Here is a 15692-nt window from a genome sequence, read left to right as displayed (position 1 = left end):
TACACATAAGTTACATTTCAAAAGTTTCATGAAACATAATGAAGCAAAGGTAGTGGTGGTGGGGGGTGTCTGTGTGCAAAGGTTTATTAACACGGTCCTTTTCAATAAAACAGTGCTTCAGCAGGTATTAGAGACAGTTCTGTCTCCTGTGTGCCCCTGCAGATGCACAGCCTACGGGACACTTTCGATAAAGTTATTTTGGAAATCTAGACCCCACCCCTGTTTCAGTTGTCTGAAACCTGGGACTTTGAGAGTTTGTTCCCCTTTTTTTTCTTTGGCACTATGGGATAGGTTATTCTCACAGGACTTGAAACAGTAACAGGAGAGCTAGTTGATCAGATTCTCCAGCTTATGAGGTAGAAGGGATGTTTCTAGGACATGATCTAACTTTTCCAAGGCAGGTGAACCTTATCCTAAAGCTGCCAATTTCCCGTTTTTCTAGTCTACACAATTATTTCCACACTATGACACCATGATCATGGCTTGCTGCCCTGGAGAGTGCTGCACTCTTGTGGCTGGGCCGCTAATTTTTTGTGTAAACAGGAATAATGAGCTCCAAAGACCAAATGTTCATTTTCAGATGTTTGAGATAACTTAATTGAAGTCAGTAATCTGCTCACTTGTCTGGTAGGGGACTATAATGGGAAGATTCTGATACACACCAAGAACCCTAACCACTGAGAAGAGACAGAAATGTTTTGATGAGATTCTTTGTTTTAAGTGCAAATGGCCTTGCCCACTGTAATAGCAAGCACGGGCATGTCCTGGCTCATCAGAATCATATCTGATTAGTCACAGAATCACAGAATGGGTCAGGCTGGAAGGGACCACAGGGGGTCATCTGGTCCAACCTTGCTGTTCAAGCAGGGTCATCCTAGAGCACCTGGCACAGGATTGAGTCCAGATGCTTCTCAAATATCCCCAGCGAGGGAGACTCCACAACCTCTCCGGACAATCTGTTCCAGTGCTCAGTCACCTGCACAGTGAAGAACATCTTCCTCATATCGAGGCAGAGCTTTCTGTGCATCAGTTTCTGCCCATTTCCTCCTGTCCTGTTGCTTGGCACCACTGAGAAGAGCCTGGCTCCATCCTCTTGACACCCACCTTTAGGTATTCATACACATTAATGAGGTCTCCTCTCAGTCTTTTTTTTCTTAAGGCTGCACAGGCCCAGTGTGTGATGGCTTCTGTGTAAATTCCTCCATGCAAGCTTAACCTTAATAGTGATGTCCTGTATGTTTGCGAATAAAAGGGGGTTACAATTTCAAGTACTCAGCTCTGGGTTTGTCGTGGAACAGTCATTAATGATCATTTTGCTTCAGTGGGACAGCTCAAGATGAGCAAATCTGTTAAAGAGAGGTTGAGTACAGCAGTTATACAGAGCAGGTATTTTGAAGGTATCTTCTGGTACTGTCCTAAATAACAAGGATAAAAAGAACTTAAATTTTCCATCCATTTAAGTGCTAAGGCTGAATGCTTTGCCATGGCATTGGGATGAGAGTAGAGTTTGTCCTGTAAATATACTTTAGAATCATAGAGTATGAGTTAGAAGGGACCCATGAGGATCATCTTCTGCTTCATTCCTTGGGAGAAGAGTGAAGAAATAAACATTGAAAAAATTAGTGGTTTCAATGAAGCAGATTAATTGAGACAGAGTAGCTGATTGGAATGCTCTCTAAGGCAGAATGTAACGTGGATATTTAAACATCATTGCCTTTGTCTGAAATACACATGGGAATATGACTTTACAGATTTTAACTTGCATGTGTGGATATATACACACACAAACATAAATGCAGACACACACACACACACACACACACGTATTACTGTTTTCTAACTCATTTTTCCATTGTAGACAAGCCCAGAGGGAACAAAATATTCCTAGCTTGGAGATTTCTACATCTGCTTGTCAGGCAGCTATCAGACAGAAACAGCATGACTACATAAATCACTGTAAATCAGCACATTTTTCACCAGCACAAAGCCCTCAGCACAGAACCACTTTAGAGTGCACTGCTCCATAGTTTGTTTGCAGACCTCCCATGCCAGCATCAGGGAAGTCAGATCATACTATTCAGCGTCTCACAGTAACCAGATGCAGAATAAAGAAATTGCTTTTCAAAGCTGTAGTCTGCACTAGGCTTTTCCAAGCAAAGCAGTGATGTCTAACATGCATCTTCTCTCTTCTGCTTGTTTTTCAGGCCCTTTTGGCCTTCAGCTTTCCAAGATGAGGTGTTAGTCTCCTGTTTTGCAAGCAGTCTAGACCTGTCTTTAGATTCTGGTGCATTTTAGATTCTGAAATTGGTCAAAGGGAAATTGGTCAAAGGGAAAGTCTGTATATCAGTTATAAGGGGTCCACAAAGAGTAATAAAATAAAAACCTGTTGTCACTGTGCTTAAATACCTAATGTCAGTGAAGGGTATATAGGTCCAGTCAAAATTGAAGGAATCTGTAAATTAAAGGAAGTTTGGTTAAAAAAACCTCTGATGAACTATCCAAATCCATGAAATTAAGTATCTGTCTTTTTTGTAGTCCAGACTCTAACTTGGGGTCACAGAAAAGGATGGAGGTTCTATCCACAGACAGAAAAAGTGGTTTCCTGGTCTTCAGCTTTAGTAAGAAAACTTATATTAGGGCAAGTTAAAAATAGGTTTAGCATAGTTATGAGTTATGCTTTATGTACAGTGTGTTTGTGTTAAAGATGTCTCTATAGGATTGCAATTATCAGAGACAAGCTGGCCCAAATTAAAAAAAAAGAAAAAAAAATTAGGCCAAAACTGCCCTGCATTGCTCAGATTAATCAAACAGTGGCATCTGACTGAAGACAAAGTCCACAACTGTGCACTGTATTATGAAATGTATAGTAGAGCACTTCCCATTAGTGTTTAACAGGCTTTGAGCCAGATTCAATAACTAATCTTTGTGCCTCAGCCTATGTGCATCTGTTGTCAGCTTTTTTTCCAATGCAGAGAGATGTGGTGGTCCCCATGACCAGACTGCCACATGGATCTTGACTCTTCTGCTTCCTTGGAGTGGCACTCTGGCTTGCAGATGCATCCAGTTGTTGCCTCTCTAGCCAAGCACCATTTTTCTCACCTTATGCTCTGTCATCTGCTTAGGTGAGAGTTTCTGTGCACTACAGAGGGTGGGTTCACAGATCTGTGTGCTGGAATGTGAAGGTGTGCATGTGACGCAGTTTTATCTGAAGACCTTTCCTGCCCTAGCAATGATGTAGCTGCAGGATGTAGGCCAGAGGGAATGGCACTGAATCCCTGCATAAGAGTGAGCAGTGTAAGGTAAAGAGAAGATATGTGTTACGCCACAGCAGTGAGCAAGGTTATATGTACATGCTGTCTTGATAATTAGTTTAATAGCCCAGTAAGGAAAACATCAAATTCCTACTCTTAAGGTACTGGAAAAACTTTCTCACTGACTGCAACACATGGCTGGTGGTTGAAGAAATAAGCATCCTGACTGTCCATAGCCCAGATGTGGCACCAGTGACCAAAAAAAAAAAAAAAGCAAAAAAGATAAGTCAGAGCAGAAAACAGAGGAAAAAACAGAGCAGAAATATTTTTCCCCAGTTGAAGCAAGGTTTCAGATATCCACTACTTCATAGTCTGAACTTCAGTAACAGAGAGATGAAAGATCACTGGGACCATCAGTGATAGATTTCATCCACTATTAAGATTCTTTGGTGTGGGACAGGGAAAGAAAATACTGGAATTCCATGATGTCTGAAATATATGACAGTAAGTAATATTTCAGCAATGCTTATACCTAGTTGAAGCAAGGTTTCAGATATCCACTACTTCATAGTCTGAACTTCAGTAACAGAGAGATGAAAGATCACTGGGACCATCAGTGATAGATTTCATCCACTATTAAGATTCTTTGGTGTGGGACAGGGAAAGAAAATACTGGAATTCCATGATGTCTGAAATATATGACAGTAAGTAATATTTCAGCAATGCTTATGCAAGTCAAGTGGGTACATGTCTGGTGACTTTAGTAATTACGTTTTATTAATGAGGTAAACCTAAAATCAAACATTTTTCTGCTATAGCCCCAATATTATTCTGCCTTCTCAGAAATACTACATGAGCATTTAAAGCAGTGCCTACTACAGAATAGTAGGCCCCTTGGAAGCTGTGTGTTTTCAAGTATAATGCTTTGGAATGGCTGAAATAAATGATACCGAAATGTAAAGGAGAAGGTAAGTTACAGCAACTCCAGTTGAGTTGTGCCTTTTTAATCTGGGGCATAATTTTTAATTGAAACAAACTTTTTGAAACATGACTAGGCTGGTTTCTGTGTCATTAGGGCAAGAACACCTCTCTGCTAAAAGTGTTTTGCTTTTTAATAGGGTTTAGCCATAATTTTCCAGTTTGTGCTGGTTGTTCAAAATAATTCCATCTCAGGTTGGTCAACTATTGTTGGCTTAATTTCAGTCATTACCAGCATTCAACAGAAATGCTGCTTTAAGCTTGTCTTTCAGTGAATCACATGTTTGTACAATAACACATTTGTTTGTTAAATTAATTCAAAGACAGAAATGGATGAGCCAATATTGAGAGTGAGTCACTTTCTGGTCCGTATTGAACCATTTTTCTCTCTCTCTAAACTGCCTTATTTTAATCAAAAGGACTATTTTCTCTGAAACATAAAGCTCTAAGATGTGCACCAGTGTGATCCCAGCTTTTCTGTCAGTGGACTGTGCTTGTTCCTGTTTGAACAAATAGCAAACCTCATGAAAAATTCCATAGCGCTTTCTTGTTTCAGCATTAGTTTTTGATGTGTTTATCAATTCCTTTGGCTTTGTGAGCAAGCAATACTGATTTTGACTTGAATCATCTTATACTGCTGTAGTAAAGATGATAATGAAGTATTTCCAAATGTCAATCACATACTTTCTGTATGTTTTTTTCTAAGTACATTTGCTAGTCTCTTTTGCATGCCGTCTTTCCTTACACTTGCTTGCCTTTTTGTCCTTCCTGCTCTTAAATCCCTCAGTTACATGAGGCTGGTGGAAATTGTTTAAATGTACAACCCAAATTCTCCAGTGAGGTTTGGCTAACTAATAAGCTATTCAAGTGGTTTTGTCTCCCGGGTATGTCTTCATCCTCTGCTTTTCCAGGTTGCTTGAATATCCTTGAACCCTTAATTTGCCCTAATCTCCTCTAAGGCTTTGAAATAATAAAATACTTAAATAAAACTCTTTGGATAAATGCCCTTTAAAATACAGCTTTATCTGTGAACTATCATGCTCTCAAGGGAGTGGATTTTGTTCCTCAGACAATTAAGGGGATTTTCTGTCCACATTGTTACTGTCAGGCATACCCATCTTAACTCCTGCAACAGCTCGAAACAGAACAAATGAGGAAAATCTGGGAGAAAAATGGTACAGAGGCTAGACTGCTGCTATGTGTGGTTTTGTTCTGGTGCCTGGGTTCAGTGCCCTGACCTGCTGCATGATTTTCTGTAGGTCACGAAGACTTCCTGTGCTTTTAAAAACTAATTCTTTGCTCAACAGGGATTTTGCTGAGGATAAATTAAGGGGGGCAAAGTGCCTAGCCACTACAGAGGGGTAGGCTTCTATGTACAGAAAGGCTGTACTCAGATCCCTACTTCACAAAATAGAAAGAGGGAGATCACTTGATTTGCCATCACCAAATCCACAGGGAAAGTCAGAGGTAAAGCAGAGGACAGGATCCCATTTTTTTGCCAGGGGCCCCATGTGGTCCATTTGTCCTTGAGAAGTCCTTTTCACAGTCCTAGGTAGGCCTAATCTCAGAGTCCTGCAGATGCCTCCCAGGCAAGAAAGGGAAGTTTGGAAGACTTCACAGGGCTCCCACAGTGCATCTCATCAGGGCACCCAGGCAAGCCCTGGAGACCAACATGATTTGGAGGTTGTTCAGAGCCATGGATGCCTGTCTTCACTGTTGCTCATTGTGCAGGTAAAGGGAGATGACTTCAGTTTTTCTCCCTTCCCACTCAGCTAATTATTAATTTCTGTTGGCAAGAAGGATCTGCAAAATAACACTGAAATGGGGAGAAAGGAGCATCTGTCCTCCACTTCTGGAACTCTGTAGCTAGATTTCATGGAGAAAAATTTGGGGTTTGTGTGTATTATGTGAGTAATTTGCTTCTGAAGTTAATTATTCCTAAAAGTAAAAAATTGCTCAAAAAAAAAAAAAATGGTAAAAGGAAGCTTTCATTTTTATCTTAGTGTGCCACTAAAATATAAAAATTCTGGTAAAAGTCCAACCATTTGACCACTATTTTAAAGTGATACCTTTGAGATAATCTCTCTATTTTCATACAGACTCTCCAGAAAAACATCTGTATTTCCTCATGTTAAGTGATAGGAAATGCAAACAGACCACAGTTTAAGTTTGAAGATTATGGAGATTTATAACTCTTTATATAATTCTTATGTGTAATAAAATGCAGGGGAACTATATGTAGCATTTTTTTTTTTAAATTCTTAATCCCAAATACTACTCTTTGACCTCTTTTTTTTTTTTTCTTGAAATTTTCCTCCCTCTAATTTCAGTTTCTCATCTGAAGTTCAAAATTTTCTCTACTTTAGGTTTGTAATGATGAAGTAGCACCAGTGAAAACAGGGCTTTAGCTGGATGAAGACCTTTTCTTGGGCACCTCCTGATGCTTAGGAGAATGATTACCTCCTGGTAGCTGTATGCCTTGCTTAATTTTGTGCTTGTTCAGAAGCAGAAGGATAGAGAAATTCATCTGAGCACTTACTGAGTTCACCTACTCCGAGTCTCAGCTTTTCAAGAGCCCAGAAGATAATGTAATATCTTTTCATTTGTCTTTGTTTTTAGCTGGCATGTAGCAGCATCAGATCCAATTAGGTTTTCTTGGCAGCGTGTTTCAGGGTAAGAAGGTCCTTCTTTTCACCGTGCCAAGGATGATGCCAAACTCATGAGCCTTGCAGTCTTGGCAGTGGAGAGATGAACAGTTATGTTGGGTTCAGTGTGGCTTTGTGTCAAAACTAGAAAAGAGGCACACTGAAATCCACAATGAGAATATTTATGTAAAAAATCCTACTTGGATCTTAGAATAGACTTTTCAGCTTGTCATTGTGGAATAATTAGTACATATGTAATAAAATAGACAAACATCCATTGCTGTCTCACTTTTTTTGTGAAGAATGTTTCTGCCGTCACCATTTTCGCTTCAAAAACTCCAAGTTGTTGTCTTGAGATTCATAATGGTTGAAAGCAGTTCAGAGACTTCCAAATTGTGATACTGATTTCATGTACATTACGGAGAGGTTACAGTTACTGCCATTTCCCAGCAGCAGCAGAAAAATCCCAGATATAAAGAATTGACTAGGATTTGAATAGACTAAAAAGGCAGAACTTTCTTTTCAGTTTTGGGTAATATTTGTATGTGTTTGCTGGGGAAGGGGACCACAGTGCAGTTTTCACATGGGAATACCATTCCTACAGCATTAATATCTTTTTTCTAGTTTTTGAGAGTGGACCAAGACAAAGACAGAGAATGCAGCCTGGACTGTGCAGGATCCCCCCAGAAATCACTCTGTGCATCTGATGGAAGAACTTTTCTGTCCCGGTGTGAATTTCAACGAGCAAAATGCAAAGACCCTCAGCTGGAAATAGCCTACCGAGGCAATTGCAAAGGTGAGAAAATAAAAGTTTCCCTTGACTATAATGAAAAATAATAGACGCTAAAATAGTGTTTGAAATGTCTGTGAATGGAAAACCAGGAGTGCTGAACTTGAAGAGTTTTCTAAAAGCAAGTGGGTTGAAATCAATCCTGTTACTTCTATAACAATATGCTATCTAAAGATAAATTAATCTTGAGCCTTCATCAAAAGTATGACTCCCACACCCACTTATTTTATAGTAAGTCACTATTAAGGAAATTGCATGGCTAGGTTCTTGTTCTGAAGGACCATATCACTGGCAATTTCAGAGAAACTCTTATGATTTTTATCTTGCAAGGCTTCTTGTCTACTACAATTTGGTATTTTGAGTTTGAGACAGTGAAATTAAGTCTTGTATTTCCTAACTGCAATCACGTAGTGTGGCAGGGGTGGTGGTGGTGGTAGGGTGGGTTGAGTGTAAAAAAGTGAAAAACAAAAAAAGCTTTGCAATGCATAGAGCCCTCACAGGCCATTCCCACCTATATCACCCACTCTTTTACTTCTGATCTCTGTTTAGAGAAATTGGGTGACATGCAACCCTACAAAATAGCCGCAGTTAAATCTTTTAACTTTCAGACTAGCGTGGTACTAGACAGTGCAGTTCCTTACTGAAGTGTAGGGTGATTCCCAACACAGTGATCTCTCAAAAATGTAAGAATAGCAGTGGTCATAAAGATTTACTTTCCCTTTCTCTCTGTCCTAAAGAGAGTGGCAGGGAGTGGAGGCAGGGGGTGGGGGAAAGAAAACCCCAGGGACCACACCAATTCAACCTCTAGGAGGCAATTTTCCACATCATCTCTCTCCATTAGCTCCTGCAAACCTCTGAAGCATCAAGACTGCTTCAAAGAGACATTCTGTCTCATCTTCTGCCTGGATGAAACAGTATCCTCATTCTTCAGCCCTTTCATAGTAAACCATTGTATTACATGATGGAGCTATTTACTATGGTGAACAAGGATAACATAATGAAGCTATGTGAGCCAAAGCTTTTGTTACACTCATGAACGACAGAGACAATTATTGTGCACTTGGTATTTGTTCATTTTATACATTAGAGCTTTATGGAAATTAGTTTTGAGTGTTTTTCTTTATTGTTTTTTATACCATATTGAAAAGGTCATCTGCAAGAAATTTTCTTCATTAAAATGAGAATTGCTCTACTGAAGGTTTCCTCATTGATGCTGTCAAATTTTTCTTCAGTCAACAGCTGCAATTTGGAGAAGTGCTCATTTGCTGTGTACTTATTAATGGATAAAGTGTCAGTACAATTGCAGAAATGGAATTAGACACCTTAGGCACCTTAAGTCTTGCTGATAGCAGGTGCACATCACGTTCTCATCAATCAAATGTTTTTTTCCTTTGATTGGTAATAGGCAGATATTTGCTAATAATTTACTTGGTCAATATCAGCAAGAGACCAGTGCTCTTGTAATTTTACATTTTCATAGTATTTCTTATTCAGTAAAGCAGTCTTAAATTTTGAAGTGACCAATGTCTTTATTCCTACTTATGGCTGCGATCATCAGAAATATTTCAAGCAAGTTTTAAAGAAGAAAAAGACAATTCCTTGGTTTAGCTGCAGTTTCAGTTTTACCATTGCTAGGGCTAATTTATATCAAACATTCTGAAAAAGCTAAGGAAGTCCTCTGATTAAGACCTTTTGAGCCAGTTGCTTTTGAGTGGTTAAATTTGTTGTTGCAGGTGATGCTTGATCAAAAAGCGGAGGGTTGTTTTACTAGGGCTAACCAAAAAGTGATGGTTTAATTAGAGAACAACTTTCAAGGTTTCAGAATTTACTTTCATTCCATGTAGGAATGAAAACAGATCCTATTGGAAGTGTTTATCTGTACCCCCTGAAAAAACAGACACCCACCCTAACGCCCCATTAAAGCACTGGTTTTGAAACAAGGTTTGAGCTTGCAGGTAAAAGGGAAAGAAAGAAAGAAACATTTTCATGCGGATGTTCTGAAGGGAGAAAAGAGATGGTTCCTGGTATAAACTTCACAACTTTAAATCCGTGCTGTGATGATCATCCACCATTGATCAAAAAAGGCTATCTTAAGTCTGTCTCCTCCTGTCTTCTGAAAAAAATCCTTATTCACCTCACAAAAATCTTCTCTGAAAACTAAATATTTCCAGGTACTATTTTAATTAATTTAATGGTGACTAGCTCTTTGTTTGGTTCAGTCTATCAGTAGAAATCTAAAGACCTTGACAATTTATGTTGACAGCCTTTTGGAATAATTTTGAGTCCATCATTTCTTGTTTGTATATTCAGAACTGTGATTTCTTTTTTCTTGAGAAAGCCAAATTTAGATTGACTCTTTTTTCTCTTTCTCACCTGTTCTCAACATTTTTCTCATCTATTTGGTTTTGAACACTTAAATACTAAAATTACAAAGGGATAGTTTGCTCTGTGTGTGCTTGCTTTCCTTTCTAATTCAAGTTCCATTCACAGCAAGAGTGCTCAGCCCAGGCAATTCTTTAGCATTGCAAAGGAAACCATTTTTAGATCCTGAAGCTTAAAAGATCACAGTAAAATGGCAGCATTTAAACAACTTTTTCCCTTGTACTTCTAGTTCCTGATGACAGCAGCAGAGAACAAAACAGTTTAAACAGACCTGAAAATGAATGAACCCACCTGAAACAAAATCACCATCAAAACAGACTGTTCTAATCGCTTTTTTTTTTCCTGAAGACATTAATTTTGTAACTTTTTTTATTTTAAGTCCACTTCCAGCCATTGCTGGAATCCATTACTAAGCTTGGAAATGCTGTAACAAGTTAAAATATTGTAAATTTTCCAGCCTATCTTTGGAGATTCTAAGGTCTCATATAATCTGTGTACACTGTAGATGAGCATCCACATTTTTTGATACTTTTACAAACAGAATCTTAACTCTGAAATTCTGGAGATATGCCACTTGCTTGACACAGACATTTACTGTGCAACCACATTACGGATCTAATAAATAAATGTGTGTTGACAGCTGAGAAATACTACTTGTGTTAGGAGGACTGTTAAAATATCACCTGTGATGGGGATCAGCCACATGCGCCCACAAGTGCTTCACAGTAAATTTGGCCCAGCATAGCCAAAGGAACAAAACGTACAAGAAGTGGAAAAGCAATATAATTGCTTTTAAACTGCTCAGAAAACACAGACGTTATGTCTGCACAAATTAATTAAGCAATGCAAGGAGGCAGTATGAGAACCATGCAGGGAAGTGCTCCCTGTTGCACTTTGGGCACTGGCCAGCTGTGCTTTCCTGAGGACTGTATCTATGTAGCTCAGGGAAAAGATGGACTGTTCCCAGCAGGCAGCATGCACAGAGGTGCCTTCTTTTACAGGTTTAAGGCTGTTCAGCTTTTTTCTTTCTTTCTTTCTTCTATTTCTCTTCTTATTTCTTAAATAGTGTTAAGAATGTTCATTTCATTCCTCAGTTTGTTTTTTAGTGAATGTACCTCGCCGATAATTGGGGACCTGGAGACTAATATTCTGAATGTATCAAACAAGAGGCTCAGTAGTAATATTTGGTGTTTGTGATCAATGTGATCATTGTGATCAATGAAAAAACAAATTCATATGTACCGTCTTGCCAGCATACCTCTGCCCTAACACAGAATTCTTAAAATATCCCAGCTGAGGTACTTGGATTTTGTGGTTTCTCTACCAGTACTTCACTAAAGTAAGACTTCTCTAATGGCTGGAGTCAGTCACTATAAATTCTCCACTGCCAGCTTGCATCACATTTCCTTACTTCACTATCATCATGTAACAGCAACCTGGGTTTACAAGAAACTGCTAAACTGGATTTTCACAAATCTCTAAGTGGTCTTTACTGAAAATGGCAATGTTAGAGCTTTACACAGTGATATTTAATTTCTGAGGGGTTTGGAATTTAATCTGGCTAACACTGAGTATGTATTCAGTATTTGCCGAGCTGGCCCCGGCAGTGACTTACTGCTTTGTGAGTACACCAAGGGGAGCCATCACACAGAACAGAGTAATTTTTATTCTGTGGCTATGTAGATCCCCTTTCTCCATTGGAAACCCTAGGTAGATCATGTTTAGCTTAATTCATTTATGGTATCTTAAAGAGCCTCACTGTTTAAAAATGCTGTTCTTTTATGAGCTATCATAGATACGACAAAAGGTAATATCTTCGTTCTCACAAGCCACATAAAGAATCAAAGCACATCAAAATAGGAGTGAAATTTCTCATAAAATAGGTATTTTACTATTTGCTTTCCTCAAAGAAAAAAATGCTCAGCATTTGTTTCTTTAAATTAAGGCTTTCAGAAATAGAGAAAAGTTTCACTCATTTAAACCATTAGCACAATGTGTTAATGAATGGATTAAAAGCATTCTTAGATAAACTGAAATTTCTGCCTTTGAATAAACATGCCAATAGAATTTTCCCTTTGTGAATAGAATGAAGGCATTGCTGGGCAGTAGTTGTTTTGAGACCACAAGTTAATCTTGGTCCCATAATTAATGAATCCAAGCGTAATTTGGAGAAACATTACAGTTACCCGCTAGCTACAGAACTGGTTTGTAAATGCTGGATGTGGTTTCTGAGTGCACACCTTTTCCAGAATTCCCATGGAGGCTGCCATCCAGCCCAGGTTTGCCTGTGAGCCAGGCGGGTGTGAGCTTGACGTGTGCTTGCGGTGCCTGAGCACGTCCCTTAGCTCCGAGTGTGGGCAGGGACCTTGCCTTGGCCAGTGCACCTGCTGCCTGGAAGGCAGCCCTGTGGGATGTGTTTGGGAGGTGGAACATGCTCCCAAGGTGTTTCATTTGGAGAGAGAATAAAGTAGTGAGTAGGTATGGTTCTTTTTCTAACTGAAATGAGTGAAAGTGGGACTGGACCGAGGTGTCAGTCTTAACAATAAACCCGAACAGAGTGAGACCTTGCACAGTCTGTACATTGAAAACAGGACAGTTTTCACATGTCCTCATCTCTACCTTTTCTCCTCTCCCTTTTCTTTTTTCTTCTCATCTTTTATGAAAAAAAAAAAAAGAGTGATACAGGTTTTTTCATTATATTGAAAAATATATTTAAAAAAATAATATATTGAGAAGTGGTACTAGCTTTGGAATTTTTGAAAATAAACCTTACAGGGGAAAATTGATTATAGGGCAGATTTTTGTCTCTTAAAATACTTTTAGCTAGAAGCTGTCTCCTCCTTTTTCAGACATATTTTCTCACTGTAGACACTGTGTTTAATCTGTAGGATGACTGCAAGTTTCCAGACTGTGATGCTGGCAGTCCTGATACAAACACTTGTCAGCCCCAACCTCATTTGAGTTTTGAGTGTTCATTTATATTATGTTTCAAGACGTTACACATCAGGACACTGTAGTGGAAGTGTTGAAAAACAAAACATTCAACATCTTGGTGAAAAAGGTATCTGCGTAGAGAAGTTACAATTTGTGTTGTCTCTGAAATCACGTGGAGTTGGCTTCTGATTATACTTTCTAGTAAGTATTTAATGGCAATGAATAAAGTTTAAGTACGTTTGGAATACTTTTTTTGTGGAATATCCTTTGCTCTTTTAAATGTATCTAGTGGTACTTAGAACACAGGACAAGTAACACTGGAATAGTATCCACAGTTTTCTGTAGATGGAATTGGTCTCTTTTTAAAATTATAAATTTTTATTGATAGTATTTCTCCAAGGAGAATTTGCTGAAGCCAGACTGCACAGAAATAAGGCATTTAAAAGCATTCTCATGTACAAAAAATGGGTCTTCATAAAATCAAATATGCACTACAGCAATTTGATTTGAAATTAATCTTTTTGGGGTCTTTTTTGTGGAGTTTTCATTTCTGCTCATGTATTTTCAGTTTAAGTTTCAGACCTCATATAAAAATGAACATCCTAAAAGAAGGGAAGTAGAGAATGCTGAAACAATAATACTGCACTGAAGACTAGGAACCACAAACAGTTGCAGACCTTCTCAGAATTTCAGAATTAGTAAACTAGACTTCTCCAAACTATCAAATCTCTGCTCTGCTCAGAAAACTAGTGTAGCCTTTGGCATCTAAGAAATCAGAAAGCTGTTGCTTTAGTTTTTCTTGAAGTATTTGATTCAGTCCTAATCAGACTGTATCTCTCCAAATGTGACTTAGCAAACTGAAATAGTGTGCCAAGAGGGAATCCAGCACAGCATTCCTTATTTTATCTTAGAGCTTAGATATCTAAATTGCTGTGTGGTTGCAAAATGTGGGGGGGAAAAAAGAAAAAGAAAAAGCAAAAAGAAAACAACCAAGAAACCCCACACTGCCTGGCTCTGTCTGTTAGATGCCAATAGAGGAGAGTTCAGGCTAAGATCGCTCTGCTGTTTTGTTTGAATCCAGAAAGCAGCTATAAAAATAAATAGTGAAAGAGTTGGCCAGCTCTTGTCACGAAGCAGCAAGTCATTATTTTATGGCTCTGTCAGGCTAAATGTCTGTGCCGACATCCTTTCCAACCCAAGAGGCTAACATCTCTGCATCTTTAAAACTGATACTTTCAGCATGTATAGCTTGCTACGTGTTTCCTATCACTAGAGGCTACAGTTTTTATCTGCTTTGCTGTTAGACATGATCAGTCCTTTGGAATATACATTGACCTAGGTCAAATATAATGGGAAATTTTCATGAGTGGTTCATTCCATATAAACCAAGTGGTGTCTTGTGCTCTGAACAAAATTTTTGTGTTAAATTAACTACAAATTAAGACCATTTGACTTTTATCATATCACTACCACTTACCAAAAGGGTATAACAGTGGGAAAGAAGCACAGAAGCAGAAACAAATTATGGTTTGTTGCTAGGAAAATTCAGTAAAGTGCTCAAGTAAATAGTTAACTTTAAACAGCTTGTTGCACTGCATGTTTCTAAGTTTAAGGACAAGTGCATACAGGTATTCTGGCAAAATCAAGCTGCAAAGGGAAGCAGTGAAAGGTCTTTGTATTATGTGTGTCTATACTAGGTCTGCTTGTTCACATCTGTGTGACTCTAGAAAAGCTTTCTCTTTAGTGTAAAAACAGCTGACTATCTGTGGGAAGCTCTCAAGGAAACTTCTTCAAATGATTAAGTTAAACACTTTATATATAGTTTTTACAAAGTAGTAAATGTTACTAATATGTTCAACAGAATATTCCATATATAATAAAATAACTAAGTAAAGGATGAAGTGTACTTTTAGCATAAATATGTAACAAAATTGTGTCAAACACAGTAATCTCTTGGGTAGCAAGCAAAGTTTGCTCCATGTATTGAGACTGAGAAAGGTATTTTTATTCTTACTGAGACAAGTAGCAAACCGAGAAATACCAGATGAACTAAAGCGAAACCTCTGCAAGAGATTTATCTATACTTTTGCAAGCTGTTTACTTTCCATGAGAGAATCTGGGTTACAACTCCCTGTAGAGCCCCAAAATTCCTGTAAATCAATTCTACTGAATGTCACCTTAGAGATGGTGTTTACACCCTTGATGAGTTTGTGTCATTGTTATAATGATAAGCTTCTACTTTGCAGTAACAAACTTCTCTCTGTTTGATATATTATTCAAGGATTAGCCAGCAGACTTGAAGTTGGTGCATGTGTTTTTTTCCTGAAGCTCAGTGTTTTCGGAGTTGTACTGTTGGAAATAAAGCATAAAATGAGATTAGTTCCCAGTCAGGCTGGTGCTGTTTGTGAGGTTAACTCCATTTCCAGAATTTCCTGTTGACTTCAGTGCTATCTCAGGAAGATCCTGCAGCAATGTAGTGGCACCACTTCACTTCTTAGGTGAAGATTTTCTATTGCACATAGTAACTTAGATCAGAATTAAGCTGATTTTACATTTTGCTTGTGCTTTCTGGTTACTGTTCTCCCCTGGGAGCCAGAATTGTCACCAGGGGAATTCAGAAAGAAAACCTGCCCAAACAGCTACAACTCTGTACTCTCTTCAGTTCTGTGTATTTCTGTCCACTCCCATACACCTATTTTTGTATTCAGCTTT

General features: G+C 38.5%; 1 protein-coding gene across 1 annotated transcript in view; it reads left to right on the top strand.

Moving 5' to 3' along the window:
• Positions 1-5807: 5807 nt before the first annotated feature.
• The window catches only part of SMOC2 (SPARC related modular calcium binding 2), a 96948-nt gene continuing 87063 nt past the window's right edge, over positions 5808-15692 (top strand). The window contains exons 1-2 of the mRNA XM_008643395.2: positions 5808-5960; positions 7499-7670. Of these exons, the coding sequence (XP_008641617.1) occupies positions 5808-5960; positions 7499-7670 (325 nt within the window). The remainder of the gene's footprint in view (positions 5961-7498; positions 7671-15692) is intronic.

Source organism: Corvus brachyrhynchos, unplaced genomic scaffold, assembly GCF_000691975.1.
Source record: "Corvus brachyrhynchos isolate BGI_N302 unplaced genomic scaffold, ASM69197v1 scaffold70, whole genome shotgun sequence".
Lineage (NCBI taxonomy): Eukaryota > Metazoa > Chordata > Aves > Passeriformes > Corvidae > Corvus > Corvus brachyrhynchos.
Note: the sequence above shows the minus strand (reverse complement) of the source record. Positions and strands in the feature narration are given on the sequence as shown.